The following is a 26534-nucleotide window of genomic DNA, read 5'->3' as shown; positions in this document are numbered from 1 at the left end:
TTTCCCATGAATTTGCAAAGCTATAATAATCTTTCTGGGGGATGTCACGACTGCTGGGGTGACTGGTGATGTGGGAACACCAGCACTAGCAAGCACTGCACGGGCTACTTGGTTTAGAGGCAAGTAGGAATGGGCATGACTAGTGGTTTGGAAATCTGTTAGGTTCATGAAGTCTGTAGAATCAAATTAAATGTTTAATAGGACAATGAAAGGGAGATATTTTATTTTAACTCTTTTCGTTCCCCCCCATGTTCCTCACTACATAGGTATCAGGGGCAGTACAGGTATTGGTTTGAGAAGCTAAGGCATCCTTTATACTGTCCTCCAAACTGATGGAACCTGATCTAAGGACAAACACAACAAATGGATAAGATAAGCCATGTGCAGAGGAGGGGGGGGCGGAAAAAAGTGTTATTAATGTTAAAGGAAAAAAAGCAGCTATCTTTCTGGCAGAAGAAAGAAGCGATCACATTCGTGTTATGCCACGGCTCAGGAGAAAGGAGGAATATCACCAACCCAGGGTGGGTGATGCCGTCAGCTGGAGGCAGTGGATGTAAAAGGCAAAAAAAGGCAGTTACCCGCATGTGAAGTTAGTTGCAGGTATGATTTATCTATGTTTAAGCTATGATAGGATTTAAATAAGGTGCTTTCCGAATATCTTTCTCTCTGGAGTGTTGTGGTAACGTTACTGCTGGATGTAAATCTCCAAGCTCAAATCACTGTTCCAGTGTGGTAAACAGATGAACATAAGGACTAAAAATGAGACTAACATTAAAATTCCTGTTTAAAATCTGACTGTCCTGAGCTTCCCTCGTTCCTAAAGAATATTGTGCAGTCGGGTCTTTTGCTCCTTGTTTTAGTGAAACCCTGCTTCAAAATCCACCAAGCCTTAGTGTCCAAAGTGCTGTTATTTTCCACCAGGGCTGTGCAGGCTCATCCCAAAAGCTTACCTCCGGAGTCAGGGTTTGCCAAAGCTTAGCAGAAACATTTTACATTGAGCCTATTATTTGTAAAGCTTCTGCTTTAAAACAGATAAATAAATAAAATTAAAAAAAAAAAATAGAGGGGGCGAAGTGATGTGGCACTGCATAAATGGGCCATCACTGTCTTTTTAATGCTTGTTCAAGATCTTACACACAATCACACAATCTTCTTGAGCAGTGGAGCAGCAAAATTTAAAAAAGCCAATGTCACGAAGGGCGGTATGAGAATAACAAAGGTGCTGGGCTGCCGTGCACATCCCTGAGTCTGAGCGGGGAGCCGCTGTGTGTGTTCGGCCAGTAGCTGTGCCGCCAGCTGCCTTCCCCCAACTTGCAAAGCCTGGGAACCTTGCAAGGTAAGCTGCTCAAAATGTATTGCCTCCATTCCTGTCACAGGGGAAGTGTTTTATGCATTAGGGTAGGAATTTTTCTCTGAACTGTGGGATTGTGGTGTCTTCCAAAAACCAAAGAAACCCTGAAAACACCACTATGGCACACTTACTACTATAGAATATCCTGTTTGTTTGCTAGCATGGAATTATCAGCTTGGTTTCATCAAGTAAAAAGTTTATCTATATATATTTTCTTATATATATATATATATATATATATATATATAAAAGAATTAAAAAATGTATTCTTACAGCCTGGGAAACAAGAGCTTGATCCTCAGTAGTGAATATTTTCAATATAAAGTCAATTCCCACGATAGAGAATCAGAAGTGGAGGAATAATGAAGCAGTCTTGTGCAGAATAGTATTGTAGCATTAATTATTTAGTTTCGCCCCCCCCCCCCCCCCAAAAAAAAAAGAAAAGGTCAAGTCCAATGCAGCCTTTTCCAGAGAGTCTCCGTTTTTCTAGTTTTATCTGTATAAAGTAGGTGCAGGTGGTGTAGAAACTGCTTGTCTGGTATCTTCCACTGTTAACTTCCAACTTTGTGCTGGCGAGTGCTTTATCGAGACTGGGTCGGTGAAGCATCCCAGATTGCGACGGCATCTTGGCTGCCAGGTTTGCCTCCCACAGCTGCCCTGTTAGCGAGGGCTGCCTGCAAACCTTGCTCTTCCTCTCGGACCGCAGTCGTGAGCCTCAGATGTCTCGACGGTGGCGGAGCAGGAGCGCAGGCTCGCGTGGTACGGAACGGCCACCTTTGGGCAAGGTGTTAAGAACAGTTGGATAATAATCCCTTGGCGTTAGCCCTGTGAGGTTGATGTGGCCCTGGGGTCATCGTGATGTGGGGAAGGACTTGGCTGGCCCTTAGGGTCCTTGCCTGCTCTCTCCTAATTCTATCCTACACCTTTTGTCTTGTAGAAAGAAGAAGTGGAAGATAACGCTGACGCCAACATGGAAGGGGCTCTGATAGCCCGGGACAGGGTCGGGGTGCAGGACTTTGTGCTCCTGGACTCCCACACCAGCGAGGCCGCTTTCCTCAGCAACCTGCGCAAGCGGTACCAGGAGAACCTCATCTACGTAAGTTCTTCTGGAAAGAAGAGCTGTGCACATGTGTCTGTACCTAGCAACAGACCCTGCCAGGTGTTAGCAGGACCCAGCAGAGCTGTCACCCAGCAGTAGTTTGTCTGCTTTAGCTAATGAAAGTAACAGCCTGGGCTTGCTCTGAGTTACCTTACGCAGTTTCAGACTTGCAGTAAAGAGTAAGGGAATGGGAAAGTGAAAGGCTGTCCTTGAAGGCACGGCAGCACTGGATGTGACACCTGGCTGGTCTGAGAAGCGCTGGTGCAAACGAAGGAGGCTTTGTAGTCGTGTCTCCTTTTTTTCAGCAGCCCTGGGGTGTGTACGTTGGCTTATGGCAAGTGGTATCCAAATACATGCTTTGCCAGATGAGGGCCGATCCTCACATAGCACTCGGGGAAAGAATTGAAAAGAAGGTGAACAGGGCATTTGGATGTGCTGAAGATGTGTACAAATCAGGGGAAAGGGAACATGTGCTAAAATAAGTTATTTGTTCATCTTTCACGGTCAAGGAGTTTTCTGTGCTGAGCTGCTGTCTGTGGGACACCCCGTTTGGCTTTTCTTCAGGGCATTACCTATCCGTCACTTCCAAAGATGTGGTGACACAGAGCTGCGATAGTAAATGCGTTATTATGTTAACTTTAATTTAAGCAGGGGAAAAAAATCCCATAAGCGTCATGATTATCAAAACCTTGTCTATAAAATGTCAGGCTTTAAGCTGGCTGTCATTGTTCTGCTCTACTCTTAATTAGGTAGATATTTGGAGAAGTTTGGTGTCAGTTTTGAAATAGCGAAGCCTGTGGAAGGGGCTTTTTTGTGGGTTTTATTTGCTTTTGGGTTTTTTCCCCTTTCCTTCTCTCATAACAAACTCTGCACCATCCTTTTCAGTTTTCTTGCAAAAAAAAAAAAAGTGCTTCGAGTGCTTGACTCCTCTTTTGGGAGCCATTGATGGAGCAGATTTCCCACCTGTATGCATTCTTTCTCCCTGCAGACATACATTGGTACTCTCCTTGTATCTGTCAACCCTTACAAAGAGCTGGATATCTACACAGTGACGCAGATGCAGCTTTATCGAGGGGTAAACTTTTTTGAACTGCCACCACATCTGTAAGTAGAACCCATAGGATTCAGTTGATGTTAATAAATCGGCTTTTCTCTGTAATGCTGTGTACTAGCAGCGAGGTTGTGTACCCATAGTCACTGGGTTGGGTGAGTGTTGATATTCTTCTCTTCCTGCAGGTAAGGATGTGTTTGTCTGGGAGAATAAAAGGGACTGCAGAAGTGATGTTGGGGAAACGGTAGGGGAAGAGTTGTCTTGAAGATAACCATGCAGGCTAGTGCTCAGGGTGTCCTCCTCATTGCACATGGTCTAGTCGGGGCACTGCCTGACCGTGTCCATGTGCCAGTCGGTCAGCATCTCTCCCTTCAGTTGTCCAAAACACTCTGGTCATCTTGCCTTGTCCTCTGAGGCCCCGTTTCTGTGCAGGCAACCAAAGGACCAGCAGCGTGCTGGTACTCAGCCTCCACTGGGACTTCCCCGGAGGAAAAGAAACTTGAACTTCCCAACTCTGAGCTGGAATTATTTTTGATGGTGGGAAGTTGCTGGTTAGTTTGCCAAGTAGTTTTTTTCTGATTTCTTTTTTTTTTGTTCCCTTCCTGAAGTGGCATAAAAGAACAGTGGTCTTTGTTTCTGTCTCCATCAGGAGAAGTGGAGATCTTCTCTTTGCTGGAAGCAAAGCTGGCTCCTCTGCTTTGGAAGAGGAGCCAGTGTGTGTATAGATCCCTGCTGTGTACAAACCGTATTCCCCAGGAATACATACATGCAGCCCGTGTAAGACCTTAGCAACAGTGGGGGGAAAAAGAACAAGCCCCGTTTGCCCCTCAAACACAGACTGGTTTTTTTTTCTGTGAGACCTTGAGTCAGACACTTCGAGCTCTGCTTTCCCATCGTGTCTGACGCTTGTAATGTTAGATGAGGAGTAAGTACTTCTGAAAAACCTTTGGTACTCTGCCTCCCGTTGCCATTTCTAACGGATGCTTCTCCTCTGAACGCTCCTTGTGATCCTTGCTCAGCTATGCCATAGCTGACAACGCCTACCGGGTGATGTGCAGCGAGTACAACAACCATTTCATCCTCATCTCTGGGGAGAGTGGAGCCGGGAAGACCGAAGCATCCAAGAAGATCTTGCAGTACTACGCGGTAACTTGTCCAACTACGGAGCAGCTGCAGATCGTCCGTGATCGCCTGCTACTCTCCAATCCTGTTCTCGAGGTAAAACCTAAATACAGGTAAAAAACGCAAAAGAGTTGGCGTCACTGGCATCGCTGCACAAGGCTTTCGTGCAAGCCCACACACCCACACCTGTGATCCTGTTTTCCATGTGTTTGCATGGGCATGTGTAATGTAAATAACATCCATTTGGCCTCTTGGCAGCCCAGCCTCCAAAAGAATGCTTGAGACTTAATATCACTTAATATTTAGAAATGTAAACTTGGGGTTTGGGGTGGAGGCTAGCTGAAACCTGGGAGTACAAGAAAACTGTACACCGTACAACAGCTCCTCGTGGCTTCAGTTATAGGCCATATAAGAAAGGGCGATAATCTGTTTAGCTGAATTCCACATTAAAGGTAGGGGAATACATTGCTCTGTGTTTCTTTAATCCCACTAAATTCAGGAGTAGGACTCAGCTGACGCAGTGAATCTTTGTTACTGGGATTTTGTCCTGCCTGGCCACCCACGATCTGGGTAAGATGAGATGTGACTTAATCTATCTGTTTATCCGTAGGCTTTTGGAAATGCAAAAACTCTGCGTAATGACAACTCAAGCCGATTTGGGAAATACATGGATATCCAATTTGATTTTAAGGTGAGAACAAACTTAATGGACCGCTATTAAAACAAGCTGTATCAGTGAACCTCTTGGACGCTTACCAGGCAGCACGGGATTTATTAAAACTTACACTGCAGATTTCTGACCCTATTTTTACAGGCCTTGCATTTTGCAAGTAAGGTGACTAGTTATACATCCTGAAAGCTTCCTACATTACTGGCAATGCTGTCAGCGCTCTGTGGAAAGCTAATGTAGATTGTTGTAAAGCACAAGCTGCACCAGAAGGACAACAGCAAGCTCTTTAGGTGCAGCTTGTCCTGTTATGGGATACTAACCCTTAAACAAAAGATGGCTGGTAAATAACGGCGGAAACACGTTTCTCCTGATGCTGCTGCTTGTTCCTAGGTGTAAGGAATCAGCCATCACAGTGATGTTGTTTATCTCTTTTGGCGGTGTCGGTATATCGGGCTGCTTTGTTCTGGCAGGGAGCTCCAGTAGGAGGGCACATCCTCAGTTACCTAATTGAGAAATCCAGGGTTGTCCACCAAAACCACGGAGAAAGGAATTTCCATATTTTCTACCAGTTATTAGAGGGTGGAGACAAGGATCTTCTTTGCTGGCTTGGGCTGGAGCGCAACCCCCAGAAGTACGCGTATCTCATCCAGGTGAGTGCCAGTTTGTCCCTCTCGCTGCATCTTACATCTAGAATTGTAGGGATGTGAAAAGCAGCTTTCCTCATGTGTTGAGTGCGCTGCCGAGCTGTTAAGCAAACTTTGTTACAGCAAAACTTACAGGATATTTCCCCTGGGGCTGTCATACACCGTTCTACCCTGAGCGCTTTTGTAGCAGGAACAGTTCTAGCTGGGATGGCCTAAGGTTGCACGTGAGAAGTGGCTTATAAGGGATAACATAACTTAATGGATCAGCTGATAATAGTTGTGGGGGCAGAAACAAGCTTTTGGGCAACACGACCCAGTGACAGCAAAGCCATCGGTATTTTTAAAAAGACACTTACGCCACGAGCAAGAATCCTGGTGAATTCCCCAGCTTCTGTGTGTGCAGAAGAGCTTACTGCTGCCATAGGTACTGCTGCTGTGAGAATGTAAACACTCTTAGGCAGGTTTCACCAAACCATTTGATGACCCTGGGTCCCCCTAGTGTGGTCGAGACACTTTTTGATTCATTGAGAAGAGTGGTCTGAGCTACTGAACAGCAGAGTACTCTCTGCAAGTTACACTGTGGATAAAGGCATCTCTTCTAAGGCTCCTGTGTCAGAACCTGCTATAAAATGAGTTTCATGGCATTTATGGACCCTATACTATAGAGGTCCATAGGTATGGTTGTGCAGTATACAGCTCGCTTCATGGTACTGCTGTTTCCTTTCTTCCTTGGTAGTGAAGAATTCTCGGGCAGAAGGCTGCAAGCTCAAGCTCTTCACGGGACTTAGGCACTTATGGTAACCACCATCCAAGCTCAGCGCTTTAAATCATTTAAGTTTTAAATATAAGCCAAAAGATCTGATCAAATGAGCCACTTTCAGGATGAGCAGCAGTGAAATAAACTTGCTAGCTACTTGCAGGCTGCATCTATACAGGATGAAGAAACTGGAAATGAAAGCAGTATGCCCAGTAGTATGCTATCTCTTGCTGATAATAAAATTGCTTTGCCAATCCATTGTGCTAATTAATCTTTGTTTTGCTGTATAGGGTCGATGTGCCAAAGTGTTTTCTATTAATGACAAGAATGACTGGAAAATAGTCCGCAAAGCTTTTTCTATCATTGACTTCACTGAAAAAGATATAGAGGTATGCACATGAAAAGGGACTGAGCCTGCCAAAGTGAATTTAAGGAGCGCACTGCTGTCTTTCCTTCAAAGTGATGGAAGCAGACTTACTTGGGAGAGCCATTAAGGATGGAATAGGACATCATTTGGGGGGGATTGAGGGGTGGGTGATGATCTCTCCCGCTTGGTCCAGCACAACGGCAGTTGGTGACAGCAGGTCTCTGCAGCAGGTCGCCTGACTCCCCTCCCTCAGCCTAGCCAATATTCCGTTTATTAGCCCACGTAGGAAAGATTAGTATCACCCCCCAGAGCTGTGGGAACCCTTGCTAATGGTCTATTTCTCATTACTAGCACCTCTTTGGAATTGTTGCTAGTGTCTTGCACCTTGGGAACATTCAGTTTGAAGAAGATAGCAATGGACATGCCATCATTCGTGACGGCACGCAGATCAAATGGATTTCAAAGGTATCTTATCTGAGATAACGGCAGCACCACAAGCTCTGTGAAGGAACCTTAATCTTTCTGTGTTGTCACAGCACTCTCCAAACTATCAAGCTGCAACAAGGTCTTTTACCATCTCATACCACCACACTCTTCATGCTACTCCCTCTGCTGCCTTCTCATCTCACCTCATCCAGAGCATGCATGCATTCTCTCTCCTCTTGCTTCTTCCTCAGCTGCTCTCTCTTCACTGGCTCTCAACCACTTAACAGAACCAGCCACAGCTGCACCTTATCTACATCAGCCAACCCGCTGCCCCTGAAGCCAACCCACAGCTGTATTTTATCAATTCTAATTAACCCAGCTTCATTCCTCTGCACTGTGTTTTTCTCTTAAGGACAAAAACTTCTGTTCCCAAAAGCAGAAAGGTTGCTATATAAATACCCAGCTTGTGTTATAAATTGTTCGGACTTGTAGGGCCCCTCTTCTCTGTAGCACATCTCCCTGAAACTTCCTTATTGCTGCTCAAAGATGAGTATAACTGGGAAGGGACTGGGGGGTTATGCCCTACTGACCATGCAACACTGCTGATTTAAACAGTTTCCTTCCAGCCATGCTCTTGAGTGCAAATATTTATTTTTTTCTATAGCTGCTGGGCGCGCACTTGTCCATTCTGCAGGAAGCTCTCACCCATCGCAAGATCGAAGCCAGATCCGAAGAGGTACGGAGCAGTCCTGTGTGACCCCAGGAAGCTGGGACCCTTCCCCCCCCCCCCCCCAGCTAGCAATGGTGCCAGATGAGGAGCTCTGTTCTTAGCTGTGTTCCAGTAAAAACAGATTGCTCTGTCTGTCTCCCCCTCCGTTATCGCCTTCCTCTTCTAGCCGGAGGCATTAAACATACTCCCAGTATTAAGAGTTTTACTCCCAAACAGTTTGGGAGTCAAATTTGTTTGAGCCAAACAATTTCCTTTTGTTTGGACCCTAGGGTGCTTCCTGGGAAACTGGGCTGGATAAACAGCGGGAAGCCCTGGTAAAAACTGTTCTTTTCTAAATTCTTGTCTAAATTAGTAGTCTACAAAACATAGTACCCCAGCACTGCTGGCGTGTAGTGATACACCAGGCTGGAGCAACTCTGATGGGGAGTCAGGCTGTAGGTGGCTTTGGTTCGCATAGGCTGAGCGCTGACATACGACCATATGGCTGGTTCTCCAAGCCACAAACGTGAACTGGCTTTGGAGAAGTTTGTTCTGATCATCTATAACATTTATCATCTCTGGCGTATCTTTATTTTTAGGTCCTAAGCCCGTTGAACGTGGATCTGGCATTCTACGCTCGGGATGCTGTAGCGAAAGCGATTTATGGACGAACTTTCACTTGGCTAGTCAACAAAATTAACGGCTCTCTAGCCAACAAGGTTGGTCTCTTGTTGAGTGTCCTCCTAGATGCAGAGTGCTCCCAACAGGCTGAGCTGAGTTTCTCCAGCGAGGTCCTACAGCGCTCCTCACCAAATATCTGGCGTGCTTGATCATTTACGGAGGGGCACCCTGCAGCACCGGGCTAGAAAACTGTTTAGTTAGGTGTGGAAGGTGGTATGTTAATTAGTTTTAGCAGTTCATTACCGGCTTTAAAGTGGCCACTGCGTTGGCATGCGACACGAAGCTCTCAAAGGGAAAGCTGAGAATGTAGGTGAAGAAAATGACATGAAATGTGCAGGGCAGAAGCATCAGCTGAAGCAGCAGTTACAGAGCAATGGTGTCTTCAACAGGATTCAACTCGGAAAACAGTTATTGGCCTGCTGGATATCTATGGGTTTGAAGTGCTGGACACAAACAGGTAACAGCTGTCCCTGAGGCTTGGGGGTGACCTGCCCTCATGCTAGGCGGGGGTATGTGCCGAAGTTCTACATGGCTTCTTGGGTGTACTCTTATCCCAGCAAGGCAAGCTACGGGTGACGGCAAAATCCAAGTGTGCCGGCTTAGCTGAGCCCTCGGGGAAAGCTTTAGCTTGGACTTCTTGCCTGGATTTGAGCTGTTGGTACAGCAGCGTGGGGGGAATGTATGGGTTTGATCTGTCTGGGAATGGGTTGTTTGGCTTCAAAACACCAGGTAGTGGTGGGAGAAGTAGAACAGTCCGTGAAATAGATGAAAACTAATGCTTGTTTAACCACTCTGAAGCTTTGAGCAGTTCTGCATTAATTACTGCAATGAGAAGCTCCAGCAGCTGTTGATTGAGATGACCTTAAAAGCAGAGCAGGAGGAATATGAAGTGGAAGGAATAGAGGTAACTTACTATTTTCCCCTTCCCTTTTCTCTTTGAACTACCATTACGCAGGATGCTTTTGGTCTTCAATGAAGAAGGCGTCCTGCTTGCTTTTTTTTTTTTTTTTATTTGCTTTTGGTTTGCATTGTCTTATACTTCCCATGTGAACAGCCACGGGTCTTGTTGTGTAACCCTTCTGCAGTTTAATTTAGCCTGGACTTAATTTTCATCTTTTAAGAAAGGAGTAGAGCTTTCCCCAACACTCAGAAGGACCCCAGTGACAGTGTCCCTGTAGAAATGAAGAAGTACAACAGTGTCGGGCACTGGAAGATGGAGTGTGTTCATGTAGAGAATAAAAGGATGGTCTGTGCCGCTGGAAGCGGGAAGGCTGTAGTGTGGGATGGATCACTGTGCTGTCACGTTTTCCCCAGCAGCTCAGCTGGTCCCAATTCACCAAGCTGATCTTTAGTGGGATTGGAGCCTGGCTCCAAAGAACATAAAAACTGCAAAGAAAAGACCTTCCTCTAAAGTTGTTCTTCCTTTCTTCCCTTTTCCAGTGGGAACCCATTCCATATTTTAACAACAAGATCATCTGCGACTTGGTTGAGCAGAAACACAAAGGAATAATCTCCATTCTGGTAAGAGCAGAGTTTGTGCTAGTTAAATTAAAACGCTTGCCTATGCCCTACTGTAATGGTCCATAATCATATTTTTTACCTCTAATTACGTGATGGGTCCACATTATTCAGAATGTGAGCAAACAGACCTTGTAAACTGTGGATAACTGGCTAGCTGAAAAGGGTCACATAGACATAGTCCAGCTGGCTGGACAAAAATGCACATCGCTCTCAGCTTATCTGAAGTAAAGCAAAAATACACTGTCTTTGGCTGTTCTTGTTACACAATAACAGGAAGATTTCGGTGGGAAAAGAATGTTGCAGGTGGGAACAGAAAACTACAGAAGAGAAACTAGGGGCGGGCTTGGTATTTAGGCAACTAACCAATAACGAGCTTAACTTTTGTAATATGTATGAGCTAATTATAAGAAGGCATAAAAGGTGACTGTAAGAGACAATAAACGAAGTCTGCTGATCACTCATATTGAGTGACTGTGTCTTCCCTCCGTCGCAACAGTAAACAAAGACCCAGATTAATGCAGAAGATCTGTTTGCTGGCAAGCTGTGGGTTTTAAAGGCTGTGTGCTGCCTCCACTGAGACTCCGAGTGCTCAGGAAGGCAGAGCTTGACTGTTGTCCCCACTTACTGCCTGGAGCCTCTGAGGCATGGAAGGGCAAGAAGGTACCTGCAGTCACCTAGCTGGCTGTGGCCAACACCAGCCATGGGAGCCAGGCTTCTTCCCAGTACCGTTAGGGAGGCTGCGGAACGCCGGGATGCTTCTCTGTAGCCTTGATGTCCTTGATGTCCACATGCTGGTGAAGATGAAAGAGGACAATTCATCCCGTCTATCTGCTCCCATGACTCACTAGCCTGGATGTCGGACGCTGCAGAAGGGCCCAGCTAGGAAAGAACCCTGGGAGCCACCTATCTCCTCTGGAGCCGCACGCCTTCCTCTTGCTTCCTTGCCCTTTGGTTGTTACTGCTCCTAAAACACTTGGTCAGAAGAGATCCTCTTTGTGCCTTCTTAGGGATGGTGGGAGACGTGGGAGAGGCTGAAGGCAGCTCCCTCCAGAGCCTTTAACCGGGAGCGTGTCCTGCAATGCTGAGCTTTTTGCTCCAGTTAAGTGTGCGGTTCCATGGGGATGGGGCTGAGGACATGAGCTGGCTGCTGAGATGATGCTTCCTTGAATGCCAACCCTAATTAAGAAATAATCTTCCTGTAGAGACTTGTAGTTAACTTGAATTGTCCCTTGCCACCATCTCTGACGTGTCCACAAGGCTGAATATTTTTATCACCTCGGTACAGGAGGCAAAGGATCAGTAATATCCAGAAAAGGTGCTGCTGAAGCTCAGCATTAGCTTCACGTTGCAATGGGCTGCTCTCTCAAGCAGGGCTTTTCTACACGTAGTACAATCGGGCGAGCAGAAAGAGTGGTGTTTCTTGGGTCAGAAAAAAATATTCTATAAGCTTGTCTTTCCCCTCCAACTCTGCAATTACATCCAAATTCATCCAGACTGAGAGTCCTTTGGGTCCTTCTGGATTCTGGTGTCTAATGATGTCATCTTTCTCACTGGTTTGGCTTAAATGAACTACAAATAATAAAGGATGAGGCAGGACATTGCCATTTTTAAAAGAAAAAGCCAGATTTGACTTAACTTGATGTGTCCAGGCAGTTCTACTGAAAACGGATAAACACCGCTCTAGATTTACCTAGGAAATGGCTTGTGTAAAAATAGAACTTGTCTTAAATTGTAACCGAGCTCCTTGGTTCTGTGTAACAAAGTTGTACCAAATGTTAGTGAGGAGGGAGCAGCCTGTCCAGAGCAGTGTTTGACCTGGTGTCTGCTGTTCCAGGATGAAGAATGCTTACGACCTGGTGAAGCAACCGACTTGAGCTTCTTGGAAAAGCTGGAAGAGAAAGTAGGAGATCATCCCCACTTCGTGACGTATGCATTTACACTCTGTATCCTATCGCAGAGGAAACTCTTCCCACCTCTTACCTGTAACAGAGTACTGGGGAGGGAACAACCGTTGCTTTTTGCCAAAGAAAACCCAGCAGCCCATCGGCTGTCTAACACTGTGATGCGCTACGCTGGTAGAGTAGGACCTGGGGTACTGGGGAGGTGGTGGTGATGGGGGGAGGGGATTCCTGTCTCTTTAGCAGTGTGATGCTGATCTTTGAGTCTGGCTTCACTCCACACTAAAATTAGGAACTAAATATTAGATGACTTGGGCCTGTGATTTTAACCCATGAATGTTAGGTGGCTTTGGCCATAGGTGGCTTTGTCCCCCATTGACTCCAGGGAAAGCTGAAGAGCTCATGAAAAGGAGCCTAATGCCCTAAGCTGTGAGGGGGACATAAATATTTAAGTCCATCTTGATAGGTGTGAGCTTTGACTACAAAGAGGAAGGAAACATGCTCCTGCTGGAGTCTCCCAGATGAGCAGCGTTTTGGTTAATACTCAGCGTGTGGCATTTGCTGACCTGGTTTGGTGGCATATGAACACGCTGGCAGGTCCCAGCAGGAGCCTGAGGAAAGGCTTTGACGAGCCATCAGTTCAGAGTCACGCTGCCGGATTGTCACCGTTTTTACGTCTCGAGTTCATCACAGCCAAGTAGGAAATTTGTAGCCAAGTTCCTTGTCACCGCAATGTGCCTTAATGCTGCGCTGCCTGATTAAAAGCTTTAAATAGAAGTGTGAGAGCTACTTAAAGGGGATCTGTACTCGGTGATGCTCTTGGAAGGGAACTTTGATGTACTAATGTGCTGTTGTGACACACGACTCTGGTGTTACAACTGCTTACAAAGCTGAAACTTAAACTGTTAAGTTGCTCTTTCTTTTTTTCCTTCTTTTTCCCCAGGAGCCCTTGCTTTCTAAAATATTCCTACTGTTCTTGGAAATTTTGATTCCTCCTTTGCACATGAGTTCTTGCTCTAAGGCAAAACATCTCCAAAAAATCCTTCCCCTCCCCGTTTCCCTTCAAAATTTAGGAAGCTGGTGATCTTTTCCTCACGTAGGCAATGAGAATGTATTTAAATGAATGTTAGGGGAAGAAATCTTAATGCTTCTGGAAAGGGTGATGGTTGCCAAACGGCAATGGATAGGTTGCAGTTTGGGGTAGCTGACTCCCATCCTCTGCTGCTGGCTGCTCAGAGTGGACAGATGGGTGATGGTTCGATTATGGGCTGTAACCGTACAGTCAGAGCTGCATCAATAGGAGAAAACATTAGGCTTCCAGCTGCTTTTTGTGCAGGTGACTTTCTAGAAGGTCTTTTTCTTTCTCCTTTTCCCCCTTTTCCCCTTGGAAGCCCTTTTTCCCCCTTTTCCCCTTGGAAGCCCTTTTTCCCCTTTTTCCCCTTGGAAGCCCTTTTAGCCCTTTTTCCCCTTGGAAGCCTTTTTGCTGCTTTTTCTTAGTGTGTTTTTCCCCCCCTGCAGTCGCAAGCTTGCAGACCAGAAAACACGGAAATCCATTGACTGGGTGGATTTCCGCCTCCTTCACTACGCAGGAGAAGTCACTTACTGTGCTGTGGGTGAGTGCGAGCGAAGCGCCAGCCGGGAAGTTACCTGGACGTTTAAGCCGATGTGGTAGGTGATAACCTGATGGGAAGATGAATTACAAAATATCTGCCCTCTGAAGGTACCGTTTCTTGGAACTCATAAACGTGCATGTAGTGGGACTTCTGAGGATATAAACATCCAGGTTTTGTGTAGTCTCCAAAAGAATTAATCTTTTTTTTTCTTCTTCTTTTTTTTTTTTTTTTCTTCAGGATTTCTGGAGAAGAATAATGATCTACTGTACAGAAACCTGAAAGAGGTAAGAATGGAAAAGGCTGCTGTTCTCTCAAGTTACCTTGCTTGAAGCAGAAATGTTTTGCAGAAGACTTCTTTAATCTCTGTAGCAAACAAGAGTGTATGTTTCTCCTTAGCGCGGTTCTTTGGGCACCCATGTGCACGTCCTCACAGCTGTGCTGCTCAGAATTGGAAGCATCACAGTAGGGATCGTGTGGCTGCTAAATCCGGCAGTTTTTCATTTCTCCTTTTCCAGGTGCTGTGCAACTCTAAAAATGCCATCATGAGAGACTGCTTTTTGCTCTCGGAGCTAGACAACAGGAGGCGACCAGAGACCGTGAGCTGCATCTTTAGTCTTAACTTTGAACATAAACTCAACTTCCCAAGTCTCGATTTAACCGTGATCCTTCCCTGGTCCTGAACTCAGTGCTGGTTTTGCTGGTGTTACACCCCTGCTGGCTTCCTGGTAGTTAAACAGTGATGTTGCTGAGCCAGCAGCTAGCAACGTGCCATACCTTCGCATTGTTATTCATGCATCCTTCTCCAAGGAGCCCTGTGCCGAGCATCCAGCAGTAGGTACTTACTGACGGGCTGCCTTGCGTGTACTGCTGCATGGCAGGGGTTCAAATATTCCGGGTAACGTATGATCAACTAGGCTTCCAAAGCTTTGTGCTACTAATGCATACGTCAGCCTTTCTCTTAGAGTGTTTGGAGGGAGCGCAAGGAATGAGTTGATTTCGATTACTGCAGTGATGGGTTCCAAAGCTGAGAAAGTTCTTTCGGTGTTGTCCTAGGTTGCAACCCAGTTCAAGAACAGTCTGATGAGTCTTATAGAAATCCTGATGTCCAAGGAGCCGTCTTACATCCGATGCATTAAACCCAACGACAACAAGGAGCCTGGTAAGGCATTGGGCTGAGGATGCAGTTGAGAAGCGAGGGAGACTTTAGCTTGTAGCTAGGTACAGCATATATATGTGTGTGTATGTATGTGTGTGTATATATATATATTTATATATTTTTTTAAAAATCTTATTTAAGCTAGCAGCAAAGTCATCACCCTGGGTAATTGTGGACTTGATTCCTTCCTTATTTGTCCCAATACACAGACAAGTGAGTGAGCTTCCACAGACAGTATTTACTGGTGGATGTGTTTTCCCTACAGGGAAGTTTGATGATTATCTGATCCGACATCAAGTGAAATACCTGGGTCTGATGGAACACTTGCGGGTGCGACGAGCTGGCTTTGCGTACCGGCGGAAGTACGAACTCTTCTTGCAAAGGTAAGTGGAACTATTTTACCCCTCTAGCCAGGTAGACCTGGCCTCCCACGAGGGCTGGCTTCAGGGCAAGGTTTGTTTAAATGTCAAGTTCCAGCAGCAGGAGAATGTGGAGGTGTCAGCAGACACTCTTCTGCACCAAAGGTGACCTTTGTGTGTGTCTTTCGTCTGTATCCCTTTTGGTCTGCTTGGCATCTCCTGCCTTGAATAAAGCAGCAGGAATCTGGCAGGGAGAGTTTCAGGAAGGGGTTCCTCAAAGTCAGTCATTTGTGCTGATGTCTTGCTCATCTTTCAGATATAAATCCCTCTGTCCAGCTACCTGGCCCCATTGGCATGGGCCAGCAGCTGAGGGTGTGGAGAGGCTCATCAAGCATATTGGCTACAAGCCTGAGGAATACAAATTAGGAAGGTAAACTTCTTTTTTCTGGCTGTCATCTCTGCTCAGCTGCGTGGTGCTTGCTATATTTGATCTTCTGTCCTGTCTGTGACTGCAAGCCACCATGCAGTGCTTCTCGGAGAGCTGCAAGGCATAGTGGTGTGAACCAGTGCCTTTAGCTCGGCTCTTGCTTGGCCATGGGAAGGGGGTGGACCTGCCTGGGTCTGCCAACCTGATGGCTTTGGATTAGTGACTTCCTTAAAACAGGCCAAAGTAACCTCCCCCCAAAGCTATACCACGCACAGGAGCAAGGAGACACAAAAAAGCCCAGCTGCGTAAATTTCCTTTTTATTTTTACCTTTTTATTTCCATGGAAGCTTGAATCCAACCTAGTTTCTTCAGCCCCTCCGGGTTGGGGGAGTCGGGGAGATGGGCTGCTTTGCTTCAGCTCCAGGTCCTCCCATTTGCTTGGGCAACCCAAGGCACCTTCTCTGTCTTAGGCGTGGTGGTTGGGGTTTTTTAACTGATATTTGCAATGACTTGCAACCTTGATGTCCCTGCTAAGGCATGGGGCGAGGCAGGGCTCCCTAATGTCACCTTCAACCTATGGCTAAGACAGGGAAACTTATTTTCACTGGGGTTTGGCTGCTTATCCTGAGCTTCACAGCTCCTGGGGAAACGCACAGGAATCCCAGCATGGAGAATTCGAGTTCTTCCAGGGCACTGGGGACCTTGTGCAGTAACTGGTGGTTTGCTTCCTTCCCTCTCCCTGCCACCCTTTGCCAAGCCCTCTGCACCCTTTCAGCATGTGCCAGCCAGCCAAAGGAGGATCTGGCGGTGGAAGGAGGTGTAGCTTGTTAACGTCACAGCTAGCTGGAGGACTCTGAGCCGCGTTAGGGCAGCTGGAACGATGGCTTGCTGCAAATAAGCTGTTCATGGTCTCTTTTTCAGAACCAAAATATTCATTCGTTTCCCAAAGACTCTGTTTGCTACTGAAGATGCATTTGAATTCAGAAAGCACGTGTTGGGTATGGTTTCGGTTCCCTTTATCTGTATATAAGAAGCAGAGCCTGGCGAACTGTGTTCCTGGGCTCCAGGGTCACGTAGCAGATGCACTGCGGTGAGAGCAGAGACCCCTGTCCTGGGGTCTGGGCAGCCCAAGGAAAACAGCTCTTTTTCCAGGGTGGGGAGAAATCCCTAGCTTTATTGCTTGAGCCCTGGACACATACCTCCTTTAGAGCTCCTCGGTCCTGATAGTGGCTGTTGGTCTGTGCCTAGATGCGCCAAGTACCTTTCCCTTGGGATCGGGCTACCACCTGTCTCACCCTTCTGTTACCTTTTGTACCTGCTTGAAATGCATAAATGCAGGGGGCTGCCTCAGGGCACGTGTACCTACGCAGGTGATATTTTGTCCTGTTGGTGTTCTGGCACCTTTGTTCCTCGGTGGTGATGCAGCCCCTCCTGTGCCTTGGCACGTGGTGTCTGATGGCTGGGAACACAGCTCCTGAATGCCATCATCCTACAGATGTGAGCAATATCTCTGCCTTTTTTATTTTCTTTTTTTTTTTTTCCTTTTCTTTTTGCCAGTTTCAAGACTACAAGCCAAATATAAAGGATGCCTTGGGAAAAGAGAGTATGTGAAGAAGAGAGGAGCAGGTATGGGCTCTGGAATCGAGGAATTCTCTTCCTAGGGCTATACTTTCCAGTAGGTGTTGCAGCTTGGGGAGGTCACATATCCATGCTGCTGCAGGTAGCGCTCGCAGCTTGCCGGCAGGGCTGTGGGTGTTGGGGTGAGGTGCAGGTGAGGGTTGCATGAAGAGCATTCACCGAGGTCTCTAGTGCTGTTTAGCTCCTCATACCACGCGCTGCTCTTGGCCTCACCCAGGTGTGGGCTGCGGGAGCAGCTCTGCGCAGCGGCAGCACCCTCTGCTGTGCATCTGGGCACGGACTGGGGCACCCAGGAATTGTTCGTGGGCTGCTGGGGGAACAGACCCTCTTATTGCAGTGGATATAAATTGCTCCAGGCTCCCGGGCCAGCTTTCTGCGATGGGCTGCTTGCTGTGCGTGGGGGACAGCAGGAGGCTGAGTGATAACAAGGTCTGGCGCTGCCTTGGTGCTGAGCTTTGTGGTACTGGATCAACCTGTTATGACGGCAAAGAAAATGTTCTAAACTTCTTACTGTCAAGATCAGCTGATGGGAAGCTCTGCAGAAGAGCCAGTTACAACTTCTGCTACGTGAATGTAAAGGATCATATGGCACGGGACCTCTGGCGCTAATACAAGGACCTGATTAATTCTTGCAGCTATCAAGCTGGAGGCTTGTTGGCGAGGAGTGCTGGCACGGAAGGAGGCCAAGAGGAGAACGTGGGCAGTTCGGATAATCAGGCAGTAATTATCACTGTGGGGAGGGTTGTGGGTGGTGGGTCACAGCGCAGTGGTGGTCTCTGGACAATGAGTCCAGAGTACTGGCAGTACGGTGAGTCGAAACCATCTTCTTCACACCCATTTCTAAGCCCTCCTTGCAGTTAGGAGGGCAGCTGTCAGACGGGGTTGATCAGAAATTCCTGTCACCTCATCGTGAGTTCTCTGAACAGCACAAATTTCTGTCACTCTGCTAATTTAGATTGGCACAGAGGATCACCAAACCGATCTTTGCATGCCTGTCCCTTCTCGTATAGGTGGTCCTCACTCTCTGCTCCCTTAAACCCAGCTCTGGAATACTGCATCACATGTAGAGCAGCGCACTTCTTTTCCAACTCTGTATTTTGGCCAACAGAACCTGGAAAAAAGTGTTAATGTTTATAATATTCTAAAGCTTGAGATTTCCCTTGCTGTAACCCAGGGGAGGGTGTACCTAGGTTAATGATCCTTAGCCTGTCCAGTGCCTTCTGTGCCTTGATTTCTGAAGGTAACATGGAAGTTCTGGTCCGGATTTTTTTTTTTTTTGTAGGTTCATAAACGGCTTCATCAATCGGAAGAAACCCCTTTGCCCAGAAAACATCAGATTTGTGCGGCTTGTGCAGTACAAGTATTTGATGAAGCTCAGAGATCACATTCCAAAAAATGTCTTGGACAAGAGCTGGCTCCAACCTCCGTCCATCCTGGAAGAGGTGAGTGCTGCTGCAGGCTTCAGGAGAGGTGAAGAAGACCTCTGTTCTGTGGTCACCTGCGTGCACGCTTCATCTTGGAAAAAAGAAGTGATCCCCTGCTGGCTTGTCCTCTGTTCGGGCACAATGGCAGAGCTTTTGGAAGATCCTGAGATCCCGGTGTTTGGGGGAGGATGGGGGTGGGAGGAACCCACTGCTTTTTTCCAAGGGGAAGGAGGGAGCTCTGTGCTTTTTAGCAATAGAAAAGATGATGCGCTGACAGAAAATTGAACTCATGAGCCCAATTAAAGCCCAAATTAATCCCCCGATGTTTGAAGCTTGCAGCCCAGGCAGACCTGCTGCTTTTCATCCTCTTTGGTGGGGCAGGTAGCTTCAGTGCATGAATTGGCCAAACTCAAACTGCTGCCAGCAGAACCCTCGTTTAGGAAGAGCTGCTGTTGTTTGTTACAGCCCCTTTGATTCTGCCCATAGCCTGGCTCAGGACCGGAGCAGCTCGCTCCCACGCTGGCTGTGGCCAGTGCTCGGTGGGTGAGGTGGCCCAGGACATTGGGAAGCTCAGGGGGAAGGTAAGGGGAAGAGCAATGCTGATGGTGTGCTGTGTGTGCAGCCCAGCGGTCTGGTCTGGGGGTGACGGATGGGGTTTGCAACTCTAGCGATGACGCAGCTGCTCCGTGTGCTGTGTTCTTCAGCTGCTGCTGGGCATCGATCCTCCCCTGGTAGCAAAGCTCTTTGGAAGGTGGGGCTGGGGGAGCTCGGATGGACTTGTAACTAGATGTTAAGAACAGCTTGCACTGGGCATGTATTTGTCAGGACTGCAGCAGGAGCTGTTGGCACAACTTTGTTATTTTTTTTTATTTTTTTTAATGTAGACATCTGAGATGCTACAGAAAATCTGCGTGAGGAACCTAGTGAGGAAATACTGCCGAGGTGTTAGTGCCGAGAGGAAAGTGCAGGTAACTCACACGTGGAATGCAAATGTTCGAGTTAAACCACGCTGTGCACATGTGAGATCTGCTGTCTGTGAACTGTCCAAAACACAGACAGCACCTTCTGACACACCGCTGCTCCTCTCGCTGAGCAAACACTCCACAGCCCAGAGCCAGCGGCGCTTGCAATACGCAGCTCTCCTACAGACACGTGGGTCTGAACCTTATGGCATGAAAACAGCGTTTTGTGTAATTAGAAATAAGAAAAATCTGTAGGGCTGCTCAGTCTCTACTACCCCATTAGTTGGTGTAACACAGCGATAACCCTAAATCTGTCGGAAGAAGCCAGGGAGATGCTGTGCGGGCGAAGGGATGGTGGTGGCAGTAACGGTGCCTGTGTTACAGCAGCTGGTGTTACTGGTGGGGAAACTCCAGGAGTGTAAAGGCTGTTCCTTCTTGCAACAGTTGCAGCAAAAAGTGGTAGCAAGCGCCGTTTTCAGAGGGAAGAAGGAGGGCTACCAGCAAAGCATCAACCAGCCTTTCATGGAGACCCGGCTCAGTAAGTACACAAAGCCCTGAAGGACTCGGCCACATGCTCCTTGCTCAGGAAAAGTCCGTTTGACAAATGGACTCAAGTTTCCAAGAGAAATTCCCATCTGACCGAGGCAGCATCGCCTCTGTCAGACCCAGCCTGGGCCCTGCCACTGGGGTGCCCTTCCTGGGTCGTGTCTAGTGATGCTAAATGTGGCCATCAGTCTGCCAGACTGTTCCTAAACTGGGGGTGCCTGGCATTCCCCTTGGGACAGAGCCATAAATCCAGGCACGGGTGGGATGGGTCCGGACCCAGCCTTGCTGTGCTGGATGGAGCAGGGAGGCTGAGCGGGGGTGACAGGATCCAGTCCTAAGGGTTGGAGAGATGGGAATCTTAGGAATCCACGTGGTCGGTGTTAAGCACATAAAAGACGTGAGAAGGGAGCCCTGGCAGTGTGTTGGCAGGGCGAGGGAGCTGGGTGACTGGGCAGGGTGCGGTGGTGTGTGGGTGAGGTGCTGGGGTCGTTGTTGGAAGGTCCTGGAGAGCTTCAGCTGGAGCCTGGCACAGAAGGAAAAATGCTCTCCCTGGTTCTCGGCACAAATCCTTCTGTGCCGGGGCCCGAACCAAGATCAGCCAGTAACTGCCAGTGTGAATTATAGGCAGGAAAAATGGTTGGAATGGGTTTAGGAGGAGCTGGAAGTGAACACCCCTTGTTTAGAAGGGAGTTTACCATGGGGACTGACGGGATGAAGACCACGCAGCTGTGGTGGTTTGCTGGTGGGGGTGGCAGCTGTCTGTCACCTGCACTCAGTTTCTCTTTCTGGTTTGCTCTTCAGAAGAGAATGAGATAAACCCCAAAGTACTGCAGCTCATCCACGGTGAGATGATAAAGGTAAGGGAAGGACAGGGGGAGCTCAGCCGCTCTGGAACCAGCTTCGCTCGATCACCCACGATCCGTGATGCCTGAGGCTGTCCTGCAGCCGTGCTGCCGGGGCAGGGCAGACTGAAGAGCAGCATAGAGGACTTCCTCGCTTTTAAATTGGACACAAGTCTCAAATTGCACCTGGACAAAAATAATTGAAGATTGCTTGTATCAAAAGCTTTGCAAGCATCGCTAAGCCTATTTGGGCTGTAACGGGCAGAAGTGCGGGTGTGTGCACTGCACTTCCCAGGGTTATGGCATAGAGGGCACAGGTAAACCGTCTTTCTCAGAGCAGGATTATACCATCTGAATTTCCAAATATAAAGAAACCAGATGGTTATAAGCAGAGGTTGGCAGCAGCTGGGATCCACAGCTCTGTGGTACGGTCTGCTCCCCGCTGAGCTGCTTCCAGCACAGGATCCTGCGGGAGTGGGAGATGCTGATACCAACTCGTTGTTTTCAGTATGTGACCCCCGTGATAAAATACGACAGGAACGGGTTCAAAGCGCGAGACCGGTTACTTGTTCTGACCCAGTCCTCAGCCTACGTGGTAGAAATGGCCAAGATCAAGCAGAAAATTGACTACGCCACTCTGAAAGGTAACGGTGGAAGTCGGTGTGGGATTTCCCTTCCTGCCAGTGACCCTGGAAGTGGAAAGACAAACTTCTGGAACTTGGTTTTTCCAAGATACTTGAAGCAATGATCTGTCTGAGAACGCTTTTTTTCCTGGGGGATGGATAGAAGGTCTGTGTGCCAGCATGCAGTTCCTTGAAGTATAAATTATGAGTACGAGGACACAGCTCTTCCAAATGCTTAAATGCAGGAAGACATCCCTTTATGCTGAAATAGAGGGGAGGAAAAAACAAAACAATAAAAAACATCCCACCTTGCCTACCCCATTTTGTAGGTATTTTTTAATCCTGCCGTTGTCTGAACTGTCCAGGGATAGAACACACGCTTTCTGCCTCCTCCCTTACCAAAACAAAGGTAGCACAGAAAGGTATGGAGCGAACAACCGATGCACTGTGTTTAAATAACCAGTGCTGGAAATGCGTTATGGACAAGTGGATGACAGAAAAATGGATTTCAGAAGGTATTTTGACAACTTTAGATCAGTTCTTCAAAGTAGCAGCTTTGCATTTGGCTCTAAGCTAGCGGGTTGCCGGTTTTTTCACACTTAATAAGGTACAGAGCCCTCCTTCAGGGACGTGGCATCCTTCCACAAACAAGTCAGGGCTGCAGGCTGTTCCTGCAGGAACAGCACCCTCGTGCTGGGAAGGCAATGGTGGTGGTGTGGAACTGGCTTTGGTAGTTTTCCCTCTAATTCTTGGATTTCTTTTGAAGGTATTTCCACCAGTAACCTGAGCGATGGGATTGTGGTCATTCATGTTCCTGAGGACAACAAGCAGAAGGTAGAAAATTGTAATGTAGCTACTGCAAGCTTGTGGTCAGCAGGCAGGTCTTGTAGCTGATGTTTCTGTCTCCCTACGAAATGCTGGGATTACACAATTAATGGTGTTGTCTAGCTGATTACAGAATTAATATTTTACGTTCTTGCTGTCTCTCACCATGAAAGCTTCGAATTTTTTTTTTTTTTTTAGAAGAGTCGAAGTTGCTATGAATCCTAAATAGTCCCTAGAAAGGATGCTTAACAAACCAAACTTGTACGTTGTGGTAGTCATCACTGTGTTGTTGGCAGTCACCTCTGCACAGCAGTCACTGCTCTGGCATCAGAAAGGAGTTTCTCTGCACAATGGCTGCGTGGCTTTTACGTGCTGGGGTGATGCCATGTCACTTTATGCCTTTTTTTTTTTTTTTTCTTTTGTTTTTGTTTTCAGGGAGATGTGATACTTCAGTGTGAGCATATCTTTGAGACGGTCACTAAGCTCTGCATGCTGGCCAATAAGCAAAACCTCGTGAAAGTTGTGCAGGGAAGGTAAGGAAGGAAGTGGAATGGGTGGAACTGCGCGGGCTGGATTTCATGGAAGAACCCGCTTCAAAAACTGTTAGGCCTGGACTACTTGGGTCAAAACTATTAACATCACCCCAGCAGGCAGTGCCCTAAGCTGATCAGGTCTACTGCAACAGCATGGGTGTTTTCAAGGCTCCCTTTCATAGGCACAGGGAAGTGAGATGGGAGATGTGCTGGAAGAAGAAAATATATTAAAAATCATTACACCCTTTTTTCTGCGCTGATGAAGCTTGCTTCCGTGACGGCTGCAGTTGCACCTTGCTAGGTGTGCTGCTCATGATCCATCTGCCTAAACCCTGGCCTTGTTAATAGGTGACTGTATTTTAAAAACACTTCCCCCCCCCCCCCCGCCCCCCCCCCGGCTTCTGCTGTTGTGACCTAGGCGTGAGGTTGTGGGTTTAGTGGTTTCACAACCGATCTCATTAGCACCAGCTCTGAGGAAAGCCTGCTGGGCTGAGCCTGTGGGTCACTTCAGGATAAATGCTCCTCTCCCTAAAAGACTGAGAAGGTCCTGAAATGTGATTGCTGAGCACAGGAACCTTCTCAGCCATGCCACCGAGCTAATGGCAGGTGGATGCAGGCTGTCTTTCAAATCTCTGCGTGAATTGAAACTGGCATATGAAAGCTGGACTTCTGCTCCAGCTTTTCTCTCTGGCCTTTGCATTTCAATTGTAATTAGATTCTGTATGTTCAGTGGTTTTCTCCAGGTCAGATCTGCTTATCTTCTAGTGCTTAATTGTGCCAGGAAAATTCAAATGCAGGCATGCTCCATTCATCAAACCCTTCTGGTTTTGTGTGGTATAATGCAATTGTTTAGGAAATTTACCCAAGCTGGAGGGCTCTGATCTTCTAATCCAACGAGATTTGCCAAGGGAACAGAAATAAAGGGGGCTTAAAGTAAAGCCTATTGTGAGGAAAGCATCTAACAAGTCATTCTGTATTTGCAGTCTTCAGTTCCGAATTGGCTCTGGGAAGGAAGGGACAATGGTGTTTACCGTCGGGCAGGAGCCTCAGGTCTTCAAAGCCAAAAATGGACAACTAACTGTGGTAAGACCTCATCTAAGCCCCGGGAATACGACTTGTGCTTTCTCCTTTTGATGCTCAGCCCCCGCAGAGAGCACAGCTAAGTTCTAGCAAGGGCTCTTTAGGAGTTCAGAGGACTTGATTCCCCTTACAGAGCAGAGGTGTGTGACAGAACTACCCCATCAATATCGACCTACCTAAAAGAATGCATAATAGATGGTCACCGCTGTGTTGGGAGTTGCAGCTCCCGTACCCTGCACGTGAATTGTTACCGCTACTTGCTCTCCCAAGTTAGCATGGGGAGAGGGAGCAAGGCTTTCCCCTGGCTTGGTCGTTTAGAGGATCTAGCTTGAGCCCAAATTCCATGTGCACCCGCAAAATGAGGACTCAGGTGAAGTTTGCCACCTCTTGTTGCCTCCCTCAACCAAGTTATTTCTGAAATGGGTTGGAGGGTGGAAAGCATTCCTTGTCACCCAAGCAGGTTATCTGAGACGGAAGGATCCACCGCAGCCGGTGGCAGTCTGGGCAGAACTGCCACTGAAGGGGGAATGAATTCTGGCTCCATACGTAGCTCTGGGAAAGAGGGAAGCTCTGCTTCTGCCCTTGCTCGTGGTCAGGCAGGGAGGTGTGCTAAACCTGCCTCCACCAGCTTGCAGCTGCAAGGCAGCAAATAGCCAGTGTAGCTGGAGGAACAAGGAAAGATGTGGGTCTTTGCTGCTTCACTAGTTACCTTACCACGTTTGGTAGTTAGCTGACAGCTCCAAGAAGAATTACACGCCAAGATGTAACACACTCGGGGCACTGGTTAGCTGTCCTTGCAGTCCCAAGATGGAGGGAGTGGTCTTCCAATGCCAATTTTTAAAACAGAAACACCACAACCTCTTTTCTCACAAACAGGACACCTCAAGGATGTAACACTTATTGTTTTAATGATTTAACGACTCCTTCCTTTTCTCATACCAGGTGTCAACCCAGGCAATGTTTTGATGAGAAACAGTTCCTGTTCCTGGTCAGTGTCTTGGCTGGGAACAGAAAGGAGCCTGCAGGATGAGACCAGTACTCATCTCCCCTGGAATCTGATGCCATAGGGCTGCTGTGATTTGAGAGTTTGCTTGCATCTTTTAGGCTCTTTTTTAATAGTTTAAAACTATTCAACTATAGCTAAATAAATTCCACTTTGTTGCTGTAACGTTCCAGTGAGCATAGATGCTTGTTACACAGTCACAGGGAAATGCTTATACCAGAAGTTGGTTCCACACTTAAAATGTCCATCTCTGGTTTAAATTAAAAGCTGAGAGCTCTCGCCAGTCAGGAAGGATTAAGATAGAAGCAAAAAGGCTTCTCTAGCTGTACTTTGAGTCACAACTCACCAGACCTGCATCAAGTGCTGATCAATGAAGCTAACTCTGGTCTAAACCCACCTTTTCCCTCGGGCAGACTGGCAAAGCCTTTAAAACCAGCAGCTCGTCCTTCAGCATGTGGAGATGGTTAAACGTAGCTGGTGCTGGTATTTTTGTCGGTGTATCAGCATATGAAGCTGCTCACCTGGAAATCTCAGTAAGCTGCTTTGTCTGCTCTGACATGGGCAGAGATCTTTTTGCTTTTTGAGTAACACTGTCCTGGTTATCCCTGTGCAGCAGCTACAATGCAGTGGAAGCAAAACCATAAAAGAGGACCAAAACGCCTCCTCTTAAAAAGAGGGATGTGCTGGCTTGGTGCAGTCTGGTTCAGAAGAAGCCGGTTTCCTGCTGCTGAACCTTCATCCCTGTCCACAGAGCTGAGGCTGCTCACTCAGGAGTGTGGTAGGCACTGCTGTTCCCCCTGCAGCTGGGGAGGGCAGGGGGGGAAGGCAGGCATTCTCTGCTGCCTCCTGCCTGGACACTGTTCACAGCACTTACTCTGCTGCCTCATGTTGAGGCAAACGTTTGTAGCTCCCGCTGCAGCTTGCTTCTGGCTAGGCTGAATCCTAGACTTGATCCTTGACTTGCTGCCTTTAAATCCTGGGGTCTACAGAGGCCCCCGAGCCAGACCCCGGTGCCTCTGCCGTGAGCAGTGCCAGGAGGTAAAACTTAACACCCAGGGAGGTAAGGGATGATGCCTGGTACTTCTTCCTAAAAGTTCCTTCCAGCTCCATGGACCACGAGGACAGCATGCTTCGAAACAAGTAATAAAATGGCTCGCATGTAAATATGAAATATCTAATTTATTGTGTTACATTTTTTTTAAAAAAG

At 47.5% G+C, this 26534-nt stretch overlaps 1 protein-coding gene across 1 annotated transcript; it reads left to right on the top strand.

Moving 5' to 3' along the window:
- The first annotated feature begins 2294 nt into the window (after positions 1-2294).
- MYO1H (myosin IH) lies at positions 2295-26115 on the top strand. The gene is made up of 31 exons (XM_005236523.4): positions 2295-2447; positions 3439-3554; positions 4521-4719; positions 5234-5314; positions 5764-5943; positions 6985-7083; positions 7413-7526; positions 8152-8223; positions 8796-8915; positions 9267-9334; positions 9676-9781; positions 10318-10398; positions 12233-12324; positions 13815-13909; positions 14147-14193; positions 14425-14505; positions 14963-15068; positions 15331-15448; positions 15741-15854; positions 16773-16849; positions 17409-17477; positions 18125-18209; positions 18772-18931; positions 19798-19881; positions 20320-20413; positions 21223-21278; positions 21772-21907; positions 22653-22720; positions 23147-23244; positions 24228-24327; positions 25267-26115. The coding sequence occupies exons 1-31, from the start codon at positions 2322-2324 to the stop codon at positions 25288-25290; spliced, it is 3066 nt and encodes a 1021-aa protein (XP_005236580.1). The 5' UTR covers positions 2295-2321; the 3' UTR covers positions 25291-26115.
- Positions 26116-26534: the final 419 nt, after the last annotated feature.

The sequence above is a fragment of the Falco peregrinus genome, chromosome 2 (assembly GCF_023634155.1).
Source record: "Falco peregrinus isolate bFalPer1 chromosome 2, bFalPer1.pri, whole genome shotgun sequence".
Lineage (NCBI taxonomy): Eukaryota > Metazoa > Chordata > Aves > Falconiformes > Falconidae > Falco > Falco peregrinus.
Note: the sequence above shows the minus strand (reverse complement) of the source record. Positions and strands in the feature narration are given on the sequence as shown.

Coding starts and splice junctions, on each gene's coding strand:
- MYO1H (XM_005236523.4), top strand. CDS start 2,322: ATGGAAGGGGCTCTGATAGCCCGGGACAGGGTCGGGGTGCAGGACTTT. Junction 7,084..7,412: donor TCACTGAAAAAGATATAGAG/GTATGCACATGA, acceptor TCTCATTACTAG/CACCTCTTTGGAATTGTTGC. Junction 18,932..19,797: donor CTCCGTCCATCCTGGAAGAG/GTGAGTGCTGCT, acceptor TTTTTAATGTAG/ACATCTGAGATGCTACAGAA.